General features: G+C 33.0%; 1 protein-coding gene across 1 annotated transcript in view; it reads left to right on the forward strand.

Annotated features, from left to right (window-relative positions):
* Positions 1 to 21,289, forward strand: part of LOC143057544 (uncharacterized) — a 194,004-nt gene that overhangs the window by 63,200 nt on the left and 109,515 nt on the right. Inside the window, exons 50-67 of the mRNA XM_076230855.1 lie at positions 525 to 567; positions 1,005 to 1,174; positions 1,858 to 2,031; positions 2,698 to 2,913; positions 5,768 to 5,810; positions 6,770 to 6,927; positions 7,389 to 7,556; positions 8,027 to 8,291; positions 9,376 to 9,539; positions 9,853 to 10,035; positions 10,515 to 10,730; positions 11,214 to 11,256; positions 11,823 to 12,163; positions 13,264 to 13,488; positions 15,410 to 15,452; positions 16,416 to 16,576; positions 18,824 to 18,997; positions 19,497 to 19,709. Coding sequence (XP_076086970.1) covers positions 525 to 567; positions 1,005 to 1,174; positions 1,858 to 2,031; positions 2,698 to 2,913; positions 5,768 to 5,810; positions 6,770 to 6,927; positions 7,389 to 7,556; positions 8,027 to 8,291; positions 9,376 to 9,539; positions 9,853 to 10,035; positions 10,515 to 10,730; positions 11,214 to 11,256; positions 11,823 to 12,163; positions 13,264 to 13,488; positions 15,410 to 15,452; positions 16,416 to 16,576; positions 18,824 to 18,997; positions 19,497 to 19,709 — 3,000 coding nt within the window. The remainder of the gene's footprint in view (positions 1 to 524; positions 568 to 1,004; positions 1,175 to 1,857; positions 2,032 to 2,697; positions 2,914 to 5,767; positions 5,811 to 6,769; positions 6,928 to 7,388; positions 7,557 to 8,026; positions 8,292 to 9,375; positions 9,540 to 9,852; positions 10,036 to 10,514; positions 10,731 to 11,213; positions 11,257 to 11,822; positions 12,164 to 13,263; positions 13,489 to 15,409; positions 15,453 to 16,415; positions 16,577 to 18,823; positions 18,998 to 19,496; positions 19,710 to 21,289) is intronic.

A 21,289-nucleotide genomic window follows, 5' to 3' on the forward strand; every position in this document is an offset into this window, starting at 1 on the left:
GCAATGAGAAATTCTCGCACCCGGAGGTGTCCTTCAGCTGGCCCCTAAACAAATATATACTGGTTCATTGATAATGAACACCATACTAAACTCCAAATTGTACACAAGAAACTAAAGTTGAAATAATACAAGACTAACAGAGGCTCCTGACTTGGGACAGGCGCAAAAATGCAGCGGGGTTAAACATGTTTGTGAGATCACAACCCTCCCCCTATACCTCTTGCCAATGCAGAAAAGTAAACGCATAACAATACACACATTAAAATTCAATTCAAGAGAAGTATAAACTGTTTATTCTTGTCAATAGAGTAAGGGGTCAAAAGGCACCTTTAATTTGACCTTAAAAAGGGTTCAAATTCACAACTTGTGTGTTGACAGCCTAGTAATTTCAGTTGTTGAACTACTTGGATCTCTCATATGTGATACCTTAAATCAGACCGTGGTCTGACCAACTTTTAACATAAAATTCTACGAAAAAGCAGACTAGATTTTTTATTGTTTGCACTCTTATTTTTTATTTACAGGCAAAGAAATTGTTATACCACTGCAGTCTGTGATCAAAATAAAGTAAGTTTGTATTTTTAGCTCACCTGGCCCTGTCAGCTTTAAAAATAGTCGGCAGCATTTGTCATTGTCTGTCTTCTTTAACTTGTAAAGTCATTAACTCAACAAAAGAGGGGCGAAAGATACCAGAGGGACATTCATTCTTATAAATCAAAAATAAACTGACAATGCCATGACTAGTAACAACTGATACTAGAAAGGATGATTTAAAAAATGCCTGCTTAAAAAATTTATGCGACAATAAAAAAACGTGACCAGGGTGACCTGTTTGAAGTTTTTAGATATATAATTCAATAAATTTTGATATAAAATGCAATAAAACAAAATAGAACGATGAAAAAAAGAAAGAAAAACAGTTAGACTTTAAAAGTGGTAACTTAAGAAAAATGAGAAAATATCAGACATTTAAAAATATATATAAATACTATCCTGTTTTATAGATTTACAATTGACCAGTTATTGTTTGAGAAGAAGTTAATTGTGGATATGTCCATGTCTATTTGTTTGGATGTGAATGTTGACTGTCAATTCAGTTTTGACATCTTGGTACAACAGAAATTTCCACAACCACTTTGTGATCTGGACATGGGTGGATGGAATGGCGATACAAGTATGTCTATTATTAGATTTATTTTCCCCTAAAAATATGCAAACTATCAGAAAAATATCAAATTTATTTGTAGGAATGTAAGAAACTATACAAAAGCTATGTAGCAAGTTCTAATATGTTTCATATTTTTCTTTATCAAAGTTTACTAGAAAAGAAATGAAACGGGGTATTCATCCATGACACAAAATCAGTACATGCACTGCAACATAAAAAAAAACAAATAAGCAGCACTGTTATTGCTGTTCATCATGTTTAAATCACCATACCTGCCAACTGTCACTATTTGTGGGGGATTTCCCCCATAGAGGCTCCCAAATTGAAATTTTTAAAGAGCAATTATGTCCACAATTTTAACAAAACAATTAAGTTTACAATGAATTGAGGCTTATAAAAGATTAGAAGCCAAAAAACAACATTACACTGTATTTGAAGGCCCCCTTGAAGGTTTTTTTAGGAGTATGGCAGCCATCTTGCACGCAAAACCCCCATGGTCATTTTGAAAACTTGGCAGGTATGAATTACAATGAAGCCTTAAACACAGAACCAAAAAAAATACCTCACTGCTAGTTTAAGACTGCTATGACTGGCATTTTGATAGGAATATTTTTAAAATAGAGAAGTATTTTTGCATGCATATATTGAAATATATATATATATTTTTTTAAATTGTTTTTTTATTTTAGATTCTCTGGTTGATTGGGTCAGAGACAAAGGATTAGAAGCAGGACAGTCTTTGTCCACAGCTCTGGCCAATAAATTATTTGATGATTTTGGACTGACCCAGTTCTTGAACAACCCTTCTTGTGACAGGTTTGAGGGAGTTTACGCCAATACTGTGGATGGTTGGAATGCTGGAGGTACAATGAGAAAATTATAGTTTAAACAGAATAAATACCGTGGATTTATTAATATTTGTTGGGTACCAATTTTTGTGGATTTCGTGGGTATAGGGGAACCATGACTTGAAATGTTCAATGAATTACAAATTTTCTTAAGGAGTGTATGCAGACTTTGTCAAAACCATGAAATTAAATATCCACGAATATGCAAGTTTCCTCAAACCACAAAAATTAGTACCCACTAAAATAAATGTATCCACAGTACATGTTTCCGGTCAAGGGTACAATTCTTAAGAAAAAACTTACAACTTAACTTATTGTCATTATGCTAACCTTCCAGTTTCCTGTATAGATAAAAATGATTTTCAAAATAATAAGTTTAGAAAGTGATCACAGCTTAACAGACAGTGCAGAAAACAGTAGTAATGTGTTTCTGAAATTAGTAGTCTTCATGAAAAAACAATGGCACCATTGAAAAACACCATTTTTCCTAGATAGTAAAGCTTGGAAAAAATGGTATTCTAAGATAATTTGTGAAAGAATTCTTCAGTTATCTAAGCTTTAGTTAAATAAATGAACATTTACAATCATTAGAGCTGATTTAGGGGATATGTACACAACAGAATATGGAGACAGTAATGTCTTAGACAGCAACCTAACAACATGATATTCTTTTATTTACAGCTTGCCCAAAATCCTCCGATATGACTTTACCAAAGATCCGAGGAACAGTCAGTTGTTATGTACCAGATTATTGTACGGGTATTGATTGTTGTGTGGATGTAGGAAAGATCGGTAAATCGTTCCGTATTTACGCCTTGTTGGATGCTTGTAACTGGAAGCTGAGTATTGGTATTGAGAGACGAGCCTTTAATTTCACCCTTATAGATTATGAATGGGGTATGTTTGTAAAATATTATGATACACAATAGTATCCATCTGTTGAAAGGGTGCTAAGAAATAGAAATTGTAGGTCATTTGATCAATAAATAAAATATTACTAGAACACACCCGCGAAATCGCGGGCATTCAGAGCGTAGTTTAAAGTATCAGTATGTAAAGTGTTGTTGGAAGAATTTTGTTAAATACAGAATGACTGGAGAATTTCATCAAAAGTATCATAAGTCATAGGTTATTGGGGACAGGAAAATGGTTTTTTTTACCCTCCACCTTTATTTCCAAAGTTCACAATTTATGGTTTTCTATCAATTTCAATATGAACATACATTAAGTATGTTATGAACATTTATTTAAGTAAGGAGCCTGTAATTCAGTGGTTGTCGTTTGTTTATGTGTTACATATTTGTTTTTCGTTCATTTTTTGTACATAAATAAGGCCGCTAGTTTTCTCGTTTGCATTGTTTTACAATGTCATTTCGGGGCCTTTTGAAGCTGAGTATGCGGTATGGGCTTTGCTCTTTGTTGAAGGCCGTACGGTAACCTATAATTGTTAATTTCTGTGTCATTTTGGTCTCTTGTGGAGAGTTGTCTCAACATGGCAATCATACCACATCTTCTTTTTTTTTTGTAATCAATGAATTTTGTAAAAGATTTAATGACTGGAGAATTTCAGAAAAAGTATCAAACATGTCAAAAGTTCACATGAATAATTTTAGCGCTTATCTGTATTATGAACATTCATTACTATATAAATAAAGCGTATTTACTTTCAAGTCTAAGTTTACTAATCGATCCATGGTGATCATTGATATAGTATACAGACCCTCTCTATTTGATAAACTCTGTGACTGCCGTGGATAGTAAACTTGAAAATGATAGCAGATAAAATTCTGAAAATACACTTTATTCGTAACACCCGCGAGATCGCGGGGAAATGGAGCGTATGTAAACTGTAAAAAAATATACTGACTGGAGAATTTCAGGAGAGATATCAAAAGTCAAAGGTACTTAGGGACTGGGCACATTTTTTTGCCCTCCCCCTGTTTTCCAAATACCGATTTTTATACCTTCTGTTTTTCTGTACTCTATGAACATGCATATATACTTTAATTACTATACAGAGAATTTCAGTAGAGGTATCAAAAGTCAAAGGTACTTACACATATATATATATATATACATCAGTGAACGTCATGAATAGTAAAGAGCCCCCCCCCCCCCCCCCCCCAAGATAACCATTGGAATTTATAGTAAATTATAACAAATACAGTTATTCATAGTAAATGTATGTATACAGAAATATATCCGCAGTGACCGCCGTTGATAATAAACCATAGGCGGATCCCAGGGGGGGGGGGGGGGACCCGTTGACAAAAAATTGTTGATTATATGGGGAATCACTGAAGTATGAGAGGAACGCCCCCCCCCCCCCCCCTCCCCTTTTAGGTCAGTCAGTGCCCCCATTCATTTTCGTTTTCCTCCCAAAATAACCCAAACTGAAACACATTAAGCAAGTATGATAAATGCTAGAACTCAAAATGATAGCAGAAAGCAAATTTTATTCATAGTCTTTGTATGATCAAGGTACAGAAAAGAAATTTATAGTAAATTATAACAAATACAGTTATTCATAGTAAATGTATGTAAGTATGTACAGAAATATATCCACAGTGACCGCCGTTGATTATAAACAGTAAAACCATAGGCGGATCCCAGGGGGGGCTGGGGGCCCTGCCCCCCATTTCGTTGAAACAATTTGTTGATTATATGGGGAATCACTGAAGCATGAGAGGAACCCCCCTCCCTTTTATGTCAGTCAGTGCCCTCTCCCTTTATATGAAAAGTTCTGGATCCGCCACTGTAAACTAATTGATAGTAAATAGCAAATATTCATTTTCGTTTTCCTCCCAAAATAAATAGCAAATATTATTCATTTTCGTTTCCCTCCTAAAATAACCCAAACTGAAACACGTTAAGCAAGGATGATACATGCTAGAACTCAAAATGACAGCAGAAAGCAAATTCATATACTTTATTCATTGTCTTTGTATGTTCAAAGTACAGAAAAACACAAACCGGAAGTCTAATCTGACTTAAAGTTTTGTCCAATGACGGGAAAATATCCGGACGCATTCTTTTTCGTTTTTATCCCAAAATAACCCAAACTGAATGATCATAAGAATGGATGACAAATGCGACTATACATGTTACCTATAGGACACAGAGGCATGATGATTAATTTGTTGTGGAAGGAGGAGAAGCGACACCCAAAATGAGGTCTTCTCGTTTAATAGTATAGATGATTGCCAATATAAAAAAAAGTAAGACAGAATGACCTAAAACTAATTTAAAGTCTTGGTAGATCAAAAGAGTAAACCTCATATTTTTGTCTTGAGTACTGTGAATCACATTAATTGAACACATTACTTTTTGAATACACAGTAGTTGTATTTTGGATTCATTATTTTACTGTAGAATCAATGATTCTTATCTATTATTTTAAAGAATTGGCATTTGAGTAACTTTGAAGTCTTGTAGTCTTGTAGTCTTTATTTGGGAAATATGAATGTGATAATCAGTGGTATTTGAAAATTGATCAATGGAAATTATATTAAAACTGATTTTAGATTTAAGAAATGAATGCCATTAAAATACACAAATTATAGTAATTTAGAAAAACAAATTTTTCATTTTAATTGAAGATACAGCACTGATATATATGTTATTCACACTGCAGGTTATATAGTCTGGAATCAGATTCTCTCTAACAATGTTTTCCAAGGTTTGGATGCCACAAGATAGGGTTGTAGAGTCTTTGAAAAAGTTATTATTGAAATTTTATTTATATTTTCAGGTGAGAAAAAGACCATGTCAATATTACAAGTCCTCAAAATGGAGTAAGTAGACTTTATGTTACACACTCTCTTGCTTGTAAAGGTTTTACACGTTTTACTCTGTTCCTAAAAATGTTATACTGAATAAGTTCTGGTTGATTGATTACTGTTTGCTTATCATACAGTAGCAAATAATTCATGGGGGGTCTTATCTGGGGTTGAAGTCATAAAACTTTGCTCAGTGCTCGGAGCACAAAAATCATGCTCGAAACATGAAATCCAGCATTTTGATTGGTTGATTTTCGAGTACAAGTACAAAAAACAGACTCGAAAGTTTTATGACCGCAAGGCCTGAGCTACTAAGATTGGACGAGTTTTGTTAAGCATGACCCATGAAAGTGAAATTATTAGGCTTCAATTCAAAACAGGAGTACAAAGTGACGTAGGAGACATGAAATGACAAGCGTTATTATCATGATAAGTGGTATCTGTGATCGGACTTGCTTCATAAGACCACTTTCATAAGAAAGAAAACAAATTAACAATAAATGCAAAAGATGGGTCTTTACATTTAAAAATGGGTTGATTAGGACAAAAGGTGACAAGTTTGGACTTCCATCAGCAAATTGGTAGCTGAACAGGTGCAGAAATTTTGCTTTGCAACAAATCAATTTATCGCCATACAATCTTTGCCTGTCAATAACTTTGTTTAATAATTTTACTGCTTGTTTTAAGTTTTCATTTACATATATAGAATATACAATGTCTTTGTGTATTGGGCAAAAATATTTAAATAATTGACTTTTCTTTATCCTGTTTTAGCTTCTCCTAGGCTAAAGATTCCTGTATTTGATTTATAGAAATATTTAAGAAATAACTCATGCAAACCAAAGATTTTTTTGGAAATTTTCACATGGCCTAGCTGAGCCTTTGTATTCAAATGCTATCCTGAGAATAAGCATTAATCTGCGGTTGTTAATTTGTCAATATTAAAGTTAAATTTTAAACTTTTTATTTTGCAGGTACGTCATATATGACTTGCAGGCTGAGAAGAAATATATGTTAAACATGAACTTAAGTGTTTGTTTTGAGGAGACTGGAGCATGTCTGGTGTCTATACCAGTATTTGAAAACACCAAACTTCCTAAACTTGGATGTGATTGGACAATACCAAACCTTGGTGAGATATAAGTTGATGTCATTCATTCATAAGATTTACCTCCCTTCTCCTTAGAAAAAATAGATTGAAGCAGCCATATACATAGAAGTTCTGAATTTGATAAAATCAGAGCATGAAATGAGCAACTAAGAACTTGAGATGGTTGTTCAGTCTTCAATGACTTGTTGTAGTACAATTTAATAGGAAATTTTTGGCAAATCAAGAAAGATATCATAAAGAATAATTAATTGTAAAGCTGACTTGTCATTCTGGCCAGTAAGATATGATTGCTTATTTCTACCCCTGGATTCCTATATTGTGTAGAAGCTTGATGTCTGTTTTTTAAAAACCACTATTTGTGTGGAGGGGTTGCTGCCTCATTGAGATTTACACCTCATCTTTTTGATAACAATTTTGATAAGCCTGTACTCATGTTGTAATTGAATGAAAGGATATGTTGAAACTACTTTCAAATTTTTCAGATTTCTCCTTAAGTGATTTTAAAGCCCAGTACGATATAAGTGGAGCTGTAGAGGGACTACTTCGTGACAAAATGCTGGAAGCTCTGGGAATGACACCATATCTGAAGATTCCATCTTGTAGTAGGACTACAGCGCCATTTGCTGGATCCGTCAATGGATGGACAAACAGTATGTATATTTTGAATATCCTTTGATGCAAACAAACTGAAGTTTGAATTAGGAACATCATATATGTTATTACTACTTTACTTACTTCTCTTGTACATCATTGGTGTGTATGGCAGTAATGTCATATGTTATTAAAAGGAGGTTTATGATCCTCTATGGATTGGTTCAAAGAAATTATTATCAAAATCCTTTTTTTTTTTAAATGACTGTATCTTATAGAATGTGCATCAAGTTCAAAACAATTATTTAAACAATTATTAAAAAAATTAAAAAATGAGCAGATTTTTTTTTATCTTTTAGTGTAAAGTTTGACGTCATTAATTACTGTTACTTAACCTCAAATTTTACTGGGCCTTAATCCAAAATAACCAATGAGTTTATATTGTAAAAAATTGAAAAGCACTTGAACATGAAATAGCCATTTTGCATCAACTTATCAATCATCAAGCATGTTACATTTTTATTTTCAGAGTGCAATTTGACCTTGCCATTTGAGTTAGCAGCAATACCTTCCGATAAACCACTGACTTGTAGCCTAATGGACACCTGTACTGGTGTTACATGCTGTTTATATATAGCTGACTTAGATATCTCTGTTAATTTTTACATTAGTTTGGATGCTTGTAATTACGAGTTTTTAGCAGGAATAGAAAATTTACCATACAACAAGAAATTATTGGATTATGATTTTGGAACAGAGGAAATTATAAGTTTGTCAGATGTTATTCGCTTGACGTGAGTTTATTTTATTTGTATGAATTCACACTATGTATTTTTAAATCATTTATGATATTTCCTTATACCATTTTTTTTGAATTAATTCTAGAAGTTAGGCTATTTTGCAATCACATTATCTGTCTGTTTATCCCTCCATCTGGCTGTCTGTTTGTCTGTTTGTCCTTCCATCTGGCTGTCTGTTTTTCGTCGACCTGGCTGTCTGTTTGTCCTTCCATCTGGCTGTCTGTTTGTCCTTCCATCTGGCTGGCTGTTTGTCCTTCCATCTGGCTGTATGTATGTCCTTCCATCTGGCTGTCTGTTTGTCCTTCCATCTGGCTGTCTGTTTGTCTGTTTGTCTGTTTGTCCTTCCTTCCATCTGGCTGTCTGTTTGTCTTTCCATCTGTTTGTCTGTTGTTCCATCCATGTAGCTGTCTGTTTGTCCTTCCATCTGGCTGTCTTTGTCCTTCCATCTGGCTGTCTGATTGTCCTTCCATCTGGCTGGTTGTTTGTCCTTCCATCTGGCTGTCTGTTTGTCCTTCCATCTAGCTGTTTGTTTGTCTGTTTGTCCTTCCATCTGACTGTCTGTTTGTTCTTCCATTTGGCTGTCTGTTTATCCTTCCATCTGGCTGGTTGTTTGTTGAACAAATATTTTGTCAAACTTCACTTAGAAACTTCTGAACAGAAGGACTTCATATTTGGTCAGCAGCTTCACAGTAATGAAAGTGAGATTTTCTGATCTGTAAGACACCTTCTCCCTTCTTTTCCGCAACATCCTATCAATACTGTTTGCTTATATTTTAGTAATGCAATTCGGGGAACAACTATGCATGTATTATGTTCATGACACCATATCACCACACTTGACAAAAAAAAAGAAAAAGAAAAGTAATTTTATTACTGTTCTTCATCTCAACAACACAGGTAGACGTTCAATCATAAGTCATTAATATTTTGCACTTGCCAACATACTCATTGCAGAAAATCTGTAAATTAATACATCATGATATTTTATAGAACATTCTATATATTTTAGTAACTATTTGATTTTACTGTATTTCCTTGTATCTGTTTCTTTTCATATTTTTATCTGTATTCACTGTAGGTTCAAAATTGATGATCTGAAGACAGAAAAGATGTTTCTGTTAAGTGCTGGAGTATCGTTATGTCTAGATAATAAGGCGGAATGCATTCTTACGGTGGAGCTTTTGACAGATATACTGCTACCAAAACCTTTGTGTAATCTGGAAACTAAATTCACCTTACCGAGTAAGTATTTGAATGGTTTATTTGTGAATTTATATGTCTAAATTCATAAGATGTTTTGTAATTGCTGCAGGTAACACCCTCCTCCTAAAGAAAAGAAGAGAAAAAAGTTATAAGTGCAACATATATGATGAATGTATTCTAAATTCAGAAATTTTTGCCATTATTTTCTCTCTTTCTCTCTCTCTCTCTCTCTCTCTGCATCAAAGACGTATTTATTGTGATTTTATTGCAAAATTACTTCCATGTTAAAATCAAACTAGGATTCAGTCTGTTCATTTCACTGTTTTGATTAATAACTAATTTCCTTTTTCAGACATATCAGCATCTGACTTCTTGAAAAATCAAGTAGTAGACACTGTTTTAAATTTGGATGCTATGCCAGAGTTTGTGTCTGATCTGTTCATAGAAGCAACAGGAGTTAAACAATACATGGAAGATCCATCCTGTAGCAGAAGTAGTGCCCCTTATGCTCCATCAACGGACGGATGGAGTAAAGGTCAGTACTTTTTAGTCAAAAGAATGATGATAATAGACTCAAATATGAGCTCATTTCGAAAAACAAACTTTTTTGGTGGAATAATAGTGTCAGATTGAAATACAAACTTTTAACGGTAAAGAGAGGAAAGTTTCAAGTTAGGCTTTAACCTCTTATATTTTCTCATGGTCATATTCTAGCCTTTTTTGTGTAGTTTGTAAGTAATGGATATGAATTTCCTTCACAGACTCGAAAAAAACCCTAAAACAATCTGTCTATACAGGACTACTGAAACTCTACCAATATTTTCAACTTTGGCGAGAGAGAGTTTGTACTGCTTTTTTTTTTTTTACCTTTGATTGATCCACCCAAAGTATATAGGGCAGTGAATATTTCAAAAAGATGTGGATATCCTGTTTCTAATAACTTCTAAATAAGAAGCAGGGAAGAAAATGACCACAGATATACATCAAACTTGTACAATAATATTATAATTCCAGATTGTCCTTTGAATCTGACACTACCTAAGATACCTGACGACACCCCTGTAACATGTCACATACCAGATTATTGTACTGGAGTAGAATGCTGCGTCCAGATTGACTATATTAAGAAGTCCTTCCACTTCTACATACTGTTAGATGGATGTCAGTACAGAATCAAGGCGGGAATAGATCATTTTGGAGTGGATGAAGCCTTTTTTTCATTTGATAGTGGTAAGTTTAATTAATTGAAAGTTAAGAAAGAGTTGGACCATACCAGCTTTATGATCCAATTTCTTTTTTTTTTTTTGAGACAGAGGGGTTTTTTTTTGCCATGGCACAATGATTCTCCCACCAGAATTGTGTTCTTGTTGACTGCTATATATAATTTGACATCAAATTTTAAGTTCTGTAAACCATCTGCTGAAAGATTTATTGACCAAGGTTACAATATTTAAAATTGTAATGGTATTAAACATGGATGAATGTTTTCTAGATTTTGCCACATAAAAGTGATGTTCACATTGCAGTCATTTGGATCAAACAGCAATAATGAGTATCTTATTATAATATTTATTTTGTCTTTTTTTGTAATATTAATGATGTACTATCTGATGAAGAACTTGCACTTGTAACTTTGGCTTCATTTATGAATATGAAAGAAGAGTTTGAAATAAATTTTAATGCATGCCTTGTCATGTCATTTTACATTTTCAGGTCTTCGGAAAAATGTTAAGTTGGGCAACATGATGTTTTTAGAGTGAGTATTATAGATTACAGTATTTTAAATTACTGATATGAATAAAAACACCATATATCTTTGTTAATAATACAATGACAGACACATATGGATGTTATAGTATTAATCATAATGTATTATTACAAAAACAAGGTTAGATTACCAACGAGACAACTTATTAATCCACCAAAGTTCAAATGAAATGGATGTAAGCAGTAAAAGGATAAAAACAGCCTTTAATAATGAGAAAAAAACATACTGTATTTTCAGCTATAAAAAGACCTGACATGAAAAACATGAAGCAACTTTATTGAGAATACTAATGATCTAATTTATAACAAAACAAATTAGAATTTTATGTGTTTACCATTGTGGTTTTGCTATTTTTAATGTTCTGTTTCTTTAGTTTTAGTGTAATGATAGCTTAAACTCAGGACAATTCAATTTCATAATAAATAACAGTTGCATTTATTTTTCAACAGTTACAGATTTTACAATATTGTTTTTTTGTACTAATATTTTGAATTGCAAAAATAATTTGAAAAATCCATGGATCTTAATAATTTTGGTTAATAATTCTCATGCAGCTTTCTGGTGATTGATCTACAAGCTGAAAAGAAGTTCATAGTTAGTATGAATGCCAGTGTCTGTTTAGAAGAAGGAGAAGCGTGCGACATAACCTTGATGATTGTCGAAGACCTGTATCTTCCAAAAATTGGTTGTGATTGGAGCATCAGTTTAAACAATTTCTCAGCCTCCGATTTCTTGGCCAGGCAAGGGCTTTCCCTCCAAAACCAATTGACAGACATTGTAGTTAAGCAGATTTTAGAGAGACTTGGTATAGCTGAATACCTACAAGATCCACAATGTGACATTACCAGTCAAATGTACCAATCACTGTCAGGCGATCCTGAGGGTTGGAGAGATGGTGAGTTTATTTATATGTATTGATCACAACAGAAGGTTGTAAAGGTACATATGTTGTAGTATAATTATAGAACCTTTGATCTGTCAATTGGGCATGATTATGTTACATACAGGATTATGTAGTTATTATAGCTTTCTGTCCATCACAGAATATTTTGGTTAACTTTTCTCTGCATCTACAAATCTTAGCTTACTGAAATTGGTGTAAAAAGTTTCGTTTGAGCTTTCAAAACTATGCTATATATTTTCAAATTCATCAGTCATCAGCTTCTTGTTTACACACAAGGTGTACTGGAATATTTTTTTGATGAGGTTGTAGTCCAATCAACTTGAAACTTAGTACACAAGTTCCTTATGATATGATCTTTCTAATTTTAATGCCAAATTAGAGTTCTTACCCCAATTTCATGGTCCACTGGGAATGGGCATCCATGTACTTAGGACACATTCTTGTTTGTAATGGCAATTAATGTATGAAATATTGTTGCAGTTTTCTCAGGAACTATAAATCAGTGCATTCTTCAATATGATCAAACAAACCATGTACAAGTACCCGGCCACGTCCACTTGTATTTTTGTCCATCTGATGAGTTAAGCCTTTTTCAACTGATTTTTATAGTTCGTTCTTATGTTGTACTGTTATACCACTGTCCCAGTTTAGGGGGAGGGTTGGGATCCCGCTAAAATGTTTATCCCCGCCACATTATGTATGTATGTGCCTGTTCCAAGTCAGGAGCCTGTAATTCAGTGGTTGTTGTTTGTTTAATGTGTTACATATTTGTTTTTAATTATTTTTTTTTTTTATATAAATAAGGCTGTTTTCCATTGTCATTTCAGGGCCTTTTATAGCTGACAATGCGGTATGGGCTTTGCTCATTGTTGAAGGCTGTACGATGACCTATAGTTGTTAATTTCTGTTTTTGATCTCTTGTGGATAGTTGTCTCCATAGCAATCATACCACATCTTCTTTTTTATACATGTGATGAGATCTCGAATCCATTCCTCACTAACTACTTTTTTACCGAATACTTAAAGCAGGGGTCTGATAAATTAGCCATATTTAACAGTTAAACATGTACATAATGTTCTCTTTATTTCAGAATGTATCGGAGGATTAGGTAACCTAACAGCACTGACTCCATTATCTCTAGCCACACCAAAGGGACACATTGCATCACGCTGTACTTACATCGACTTCTGTTTATATATACCCCTCCTTCGGAAGTCATTACATGCTTACTTTGACCTTAATATGTGTGAAAGGTCATTCAAGATTGGTATAGAGAAGCTTGTCATTGATTTGGACTTCCTGACCTACGCCTGGGGTAAGTTTAAGTTTCTGTACATACATCATACATTTTTGGAAAAATTAGAACTTGTTCTAAATCTTTACTAAGGCACTGGCCTCCCTAACAACACGACAGGTTAGCTACTTTTACTAAATGTATCCACATTGAAATATAGTTCCCTATAATTCTCATGTATGTGCACATAATACACTTATGAACTGAAAAAAATGGTATATTTTTGGAGCAGTTCATCCAAGAATGTATGTTACTAAGGTGTGTTAATATGTAGGCTTTTTTTTATAACATTTTGATTAAGTAATTAGGTATTGATACAATACTATAATGATTGACAACTGTCATTATCACCAAACAATCAGAGACAAGATGGACCTTTAATTACAATGCCCCACCTCCTAAACTGTCAATCAAATTCACCACATTACTTATCAACCTGTCTTACATAATTAGAACCTTCAATATACAACTTCAATATACAAATATATGACCTCATAATTGAATACACAAATGTATATATATTAGATGTTTGATATATATAAGGATGATAGATTTATTTATTGCCTATTACTTTTGATCTACAATACATAAAGTGATTCTGTAAATTATGTCTGAAATATAAATGATCAATGGATTAACACGATCTTTTAAAAAAATGAATATGAATATAAATATGAATATATAAAAGCTATTCAAGCAGGAACATATATATTTACTAGATTACTGTTCCTAGATTCAAGTAAGGCCTATAATTTACTTGATAAATTTCCAATAATCTTCTGTAATCAATCAACAATTTATATTAGTTCACTTATTTTTTATCATTAGGAATTGGCTTGAAACAGTTTTAAAATTTTAAAACTTTTAATTAAAACAAACCATTGTTTATTAATTTATTCCCTATCAATCATTATGTCTATTTTAGTTATTTGAATTTTTATTAGAAGTGAATGTATATTTTTGCGATCAAGAAAGAATCCAAATTTTAATAAAATAAGTTTTTTAAATTTGTTTACATTGAAAAAGTACATTTTCAATGCCATGTTTTGAGAAATACATTAAAAATTTATCAAAAGGCACTCTACAACTTTTAATCTTCAATGTCATATATTGACCTATGTTTCAACTCAAAAAAAAGCCCCAAAACAACATATTTAGATTATTTTTGTTGACACTTTAAAGTTCTTAGCTGTTGGTCTAGATTTTATGGCTTACAATGATAGTTGGAAGCATTTACTAGAAGAATTTTTGATTTGCAATTGTTTGTTTTTTTGAAACATGTTCAGAACAGGCAACATTATTTGGATAAGATATGAACTGCAGTTTAAATAAAATTGTGCAAATTAGGAAACCCATATTATTTAATTAAATGAGCTCATTTTATTCTCATACTGGAAAAGCACTTTACCTTCTAAAGACCTGCTGTTAATGCAATTTTCAGCAATGTGCTTTATTAATGTTCATTTTCCCCCACTATACCTTAATATGAAATTTTTCAAACTACTCTTCTAATCTTTCCATGAGTGATTTCCATCACTTTGATTTATTGAAAGTATTGAAAAAGACAGAGAATTAGGAACGCTGGTTATTCCAGGTCAAAATATACAAAAGCAGGGGATTCTAAACTCCTGTGGGGTGGCTGACCCGGATGTGAGAGATTTCTGGAATTTTGTCCTTTGCGTCTCCCACTCAAAACAGGAGGGTTGGCAGTATGTTAATGTAAATAAAGTAGAAATGCCAGGTTCTTTATTTTTTCACTTTCTCGCTTTTGTGTTGATGGGACTTTGTTTGCAGCAGTTTGATAATGTTAACAAACATACAAAAATACATCATAGATTTCAAATGTGATTTATAGGTTTTTATTTGACTGAAAAATCACAGTTTGTTTTGTAATCAATGTTATAATTATTTACATTTAAAAAATGTTTATGTTATTTTATAGGTCAGAAAGATAAAAGAGATTTGTTAGATGCCTACATATTTGAGTAAGTTTTGCAATGTTTAAAGTCGTTCCAGAAATGAAAATGTTGGTTGGCATGTGTGAGGGATAAGGGAAGCTGTATGAACCAAAAAACAATGGAAGGGTCTTGTGTTTTGCTAAAGAAATTTTCAAAATTTATTTAGAATTTTGATTTTTTTGTAAAGGATGTTTGTGTTTAAAAAAAGCCACCCTGTCTCTTTCCTATACATTAATTTGAAGTCATAAGACAGTTACATGTTTATGTAATTCAAACTTATTTAATAAAAAAGCCAGAGCCAAAGCACATAATTTAGTTTCTCTAATTCTTTGTCAATTTATCCCTTTCTGCACCCATTGTATAAAAAAAATTTAATCAATGTGTGGTTCGTTTGATCTCAGTTGTTCATTGGTTAAAATCCGATTATGACGTCAAATTTTCTTGCTTTCCTCTGAAATTCCTATTGTGACGGCATGAAAAAAGGCGACCATGCCTAATGACGTCACATAGAAAGAGCACATCTTTTTGCAGATCATTGGAAAAGAAGGGAAAAGTTTGCCTGCATAACAGATTTTACCACTAAATCTCGTGTAATACGATATTTATCCACTCTCGACAGTTAAATTTTAAATATTTAAAATGCTCCGGCAAGCCTCGCGTTTTAAATTTGAAAATTTAACTGTCTCGAGTGGAAAAATATCGTATTACACTTGATGCAGTGGTAGAATCTATATGTATATAAATAATTTAGTAATAAAGTACCTTGGAAAGTTTTTCTCCAACAAAATCAAATAAATCCATGATATATGAATTATCAGTTAAAATTAAAAAAGACGTATTAAAACAAATAGGCAGAGACAGGTAAACACGTATTTGCGCCAGTAAAACTACCGATGGACGTTCTTAAAGCTTTTAATACAATACAGTTATCTCTTGAATGTCTTTACCTCTTTTTCTTAGAATTCTAATATTGAAAAAATTGTGTTACAGTTTCCTAGTTGACTATAGTGAAGATGATGAGTATTTCCGTGTAGACCTGAACATGAGTATGTACTTAGACAGAAGTGAACAGTACGTAACCTTTGTACTCTTCAAGAGACAAGTTCTACCCATTCCTGTCTGTGATTATGATACAGATTATGGAGTACCAGGTAAATCTGATGGAATTTTAAAATTTATAGAACGTTAGAAATATTCTATGAAATTGATTGAGGGAAGGGTTTTGTTGGAATTTTTCTACAGGTCTTTTATTGTTGTATATGTAGCCAATGAGACAAATATCCATCAGAGACCAATGACAAGCATGAAAACACCTATAGGGCAGTGTATAGCCTTTAACTATGAGCAAAACCATACATTCATTTGTTATGAAACATTACACAAAGAAAGTATGTTGGTTATTGGAGATTGAAGACGTCTCTTCATAACCCCTCATATCCATGGTAAGCCCTAAAAGGAACACATTTGCATTTCAACTGGTATATGTTGATAGCGGTATAGACAAATTAAATACCAAAAGTTAAAGGTGTTGAAGACAATATTCACATGACTTCAATGTATATTTTGAATGAAACTATGTTTCCTTCATTAATAAAGCAGTTATACAGCAAGCTACGGACTACCCTCTTCCTTATTTCTCTCAGGAATAAGACATTGTATAGTGATTTTTGTGATTTCTTATTAACTCTGTAAAATGAGATTAGACTGCAACTTTCAAAATATTTAAGCTTTTAATGTCATGTTGATTCTCTAATAATTTAATTTTGGATGCAACACATCTTCTGATTGGCTGATGTTGTTTTGTTTATCAATTTAGTCATGTGACCGTGACGTCATCAACGTTTTTTCAAGGTTTACTCCAGTTTAAAATTGAATTTAGAATTAAATTATAAGTAATAACTGTAATATTTTTTTCTGTCTATTCGAAATAACATAAAAAATGTGGTGAACACTGTTAAATAACCCGCTATTCGGGTTATTCAGTGTGCACCACATTTTTAGCTCACCTGGCCCAAAGGGCCAAGTGAGCTTTTCTCATCACTTGGCGTCCGTCGTCCGTCGTCCGTCGTCCGTCGTCCGTCGTCGTCGTCGTCGTCGTCCGTCGTTAGCTTTTACAAAAATCTTCTTCTCTGAAACTACTGGGCCAATTTTTACCAAACTTGGCCACAATCATCATTTGGGTATCTAATTTAAAAATTGTGTCCGGTGACCCGGCCAACCAACCAAGATGGCCGCCATGGCTAAAAATAGAACATAGGGGTAAAATGCAGTTTTTGGCTTATAACTCAAAAACCAAAGCATTTAGAGCAAATCTGACATGGGGTAAAATTGTTAATCAGGTCAAGATCTATCTGCCCTAAAATTTTCAGATGAATCGGACAACCCGTTGATAGGTTGCTGCCCCTGAATTGGTAATTTTAAGGAAATTTTTCTGTTTTTGGTTATTATCTTGAATATTATCATAGATAGAGATAAACTGTAAATAGCAAAAATGTTCAGTAAAGTAAGATCTACAAATAAGTCAACAGGACCAAAATGGTCTGTTGACCCCTTTAGGAGTTATTGCCCTTTATAGTCAATTTTTAACCAATTTTCGTAAATCTTAGTTATCTTTTACAAAAATCTTCTCCTCTGAAACCACTGGACCAAATTAAACCAAAGTTGGCCACAATCATCATTTGGGTATCTAGTTTAAAAATTGTGTCCGGTGACCCGCCCAACCAACCAAGATGGCCGCCATGGCTAAAAATAGAACAATGGGGTAAAATGCAGTTTTTGGCTTATCACTCAAAAACCAAAGCATTTAGAGCAAATCTGACATGTGGTAAAATTGTTTATCAGGTCAAGATCTGTCTGCAACAACAAAAGAGAGTTTTTAACGACCTCAGCTGGCTATACAACCCTTGCACAATCAACTGAATTTTGCAGAAATCATTAATAGGATAGATTGCCCTTATATGATAATTTTTTATTACCTTTTTGTTTTTTTTGGCAAAGGGGGAGCAGGGGGTTGCGCAACAACAAAACAACTTCACAACTTTCTCATTACTTTGCATTTCTTGTTAGATAAATTTTACAAAATTCTCCCTTGAAACAACTGTCAAATTTAAACAAACTTGGTTTAAATCACCAATAGGATATCCAGGGACCACTGTGTATGATGACCCTGCCTGCCCACATGGCTGAAATAAAACAGGTTTCAAATGCACTTTTTAGTATTATATCTCTGAAACTAAACGACAGTACAACAGTTGCATTTATCATGCATCAATTGTAAATAAAAATATCAGGTGAGCGACACAGGGTCCTTGGACCCTCTAGTTTATGTTATTTCTTCATAGACAGAAAAAATATTACAGTGATTCCTTAAAAATGAAAATCTAAATAATTATTTTTAGGATTCAACTTAAATAGCTGGTATACTTATCATAACATACCACAAGGATCACTACTAAACCCTGCCATGGCATCAAGTTTACTGGAATTCCTAAAAATTGGTGAAATGATGTCTCCCACACAGTGTCAACCATCTGGAGCTATGTACAGTCCATCAGTTGCTGGATGGAAGAATGGTAAGAACTATTTCTCCCTGTATTTTGTTTATATATGTTTTGGTATTGACATTTGAAATAGATAAAAAAAAAAAAAAATAGATACAAAGAGTCATTCCTAATCCTATATAAGAGAAAAACAAATATTACTACACCATGGAGGAAAAAAGGACAAAATATATACAACAAACCACAAAACACTACACTGAAAACTACAGATTGGGCATTATGACCCCCTAATTCAAAAACTAGATATGAACCCTTGCTGGTCTGGAAGTGAAATAAAAAGTTCCTTCTCCACTAGTCGCAAACAAATGTAAAAAAATATAAATAGCCTATTGTAAAGATGAAAACCCATTTCTCAGAATGTGTTATTCAAACATATAGCATGGGAATGAATCTGTATCTCATTCAAGATTTGAAAAGAATATAGTGAAACATATGACCTGAAATGGAAAAAAAATACACATTGAAACTGTTATAAGAAACATATATTTATGATTTTCAAATATATTTACAGTGTGTCCACTTGATGTTCCCATGGCAACACTCCATTTATCATCAGTAGGATCTATTGCTGAAGTGTGTACAGCTGTTGATTTCTGTTCTGATGTTGATTTCCTGGGACGTCCATTCCACACATACATTGACCTAGATCCTTGTACAAACATTGGCAAAATTGGCATTGAACGATTTAGTCTAAAGTTAGATTTGACTGATGCCAGTATGTTTGGTAATTATCCTTTTTTTATGGCAATTCATCCATTATTATACTCCACGCAACGAATTTGCGAAGAGTATAATGTTTTTGACCCGTCCGTCCGTCAGTCCGTCAAACCACACAAGAGAATTTCACGAAACCTTTTTAGATAATAAGGGCATAATATGTTGATGTGCATATCGACAGGAAATTACCATTCAATATTTTTTCTAGGAGTTACGCCCCTTTGAACTTATTTTCTTTAATGTACTACTGCAACAGTTTGTCATCGCAACTCCTCTGAAACCACACAACAGAATTTCACGAAACCTTTTTAGTGGAAGAAGACGTCAAGTCTTCTGAAGACTTAAGGGGCCGACCATTTGCATTGAGTCTCCGTATGCCGCATTCATTTCGTGTATTACAATTTCAAAACAACTTAGATTCCTGACACCGATTTTTAAACATGATTAGGCATCTGAATCATTTAATTTGTAAATTAGGATTGTAAAACAATCACTATCGTAAATATGACCCTTTTATTTATGTAAATTATTAGATTCCATCTCATCCACGTGAACGTTATTTGTTTACTTGTAACAGGATGTTTTAACTGTAGATATTTGTATTACGCATGCGTGAATTTGGTATCGGGACAACTCGCCCTGTTTAGAAGTTCGCCCTTGAAGTTACGAATTTGCAATCCTGCATACAAGAAGATTTTGTTTTTATATAAATAAAAGGATATATAAAATGTTGTCTTTATTCATGGTTTTCCTTTGTCATGTGAATTAGATGCCCTTCGTAACATACATGTGAACCTTCCGTTAAGGAGAAAAAACTCCCGTGTATGAAATTTTTCAGACGCCATATTTGATCATTTCTTACTACTGTACGGGTGTAATTGACACCTGTGTTAAATTTTACCTGAACATCAAAGAAGATGTATAATTATATGGCTTCACTTGACAGCTTGGGTGTCAAACATACTGGTAATCAACGATGTTTACCTCCGGCTAACTGCCGTTGCGTTATCAAAACGATGTGTATTGGGAATATTGAAATACTTTTTTGTTACTTCCCTTTGTTTTATCCTGTTTTCACTTATTTTGCTTTTAAAAATGTAAATTGTAAAAAGACTATAAATGATTAATATTTTAATCAAATAATCATAAAAGGATGTTGATTAAATGAATTTAAATGATTTTGGACAAATAAAAAAATTAAAATTTATAAATTATTTTAGCAATCTAGACCTCCTTTCAAGGATTAAATTGAAGTTTATATCATAAATTTGTTGACAACTGATCAAAAGTCAACATACAATATGTGCAACTAGACTAATAAAAGGTCTAGTAGGTAGATTAATTCCTAGTAAAATCTTGAAATTTAAATTTGTAAATGTTAGTACATATTAGATTTTATTGTGTAAGCTAAGAAGTAGCAAGACATTTTACACTGTTTTTAAGTCTTTTTTAATAAGCTTTCTACAAATATGACTTTCATAATGCTTAAAATCCATGCAGTACTGGTGTTAGTGTATGCTATTTTTTTAATTAATTTACGATGTTGCAAATATACATGTGGAGCTTATTTCTTTCTTATTTGTCTAT

The sequence above is a fragment of the Mytilus galloprovincialis genome, chromosome 13, assembly GCF_965363235.1.
Source record: "Mytilus galloprovincialis chromosome 13, xbMytGall1.hap1.1, whole genome shotgun sequence".
Taxonomy (NCBI): domain Eukaryota; kingdom Metazoa; phylum Mollusca; class Bivalvia; order Mytilida; family Mytilidae; genus Mytilus; species Mytilus galloprovincialis.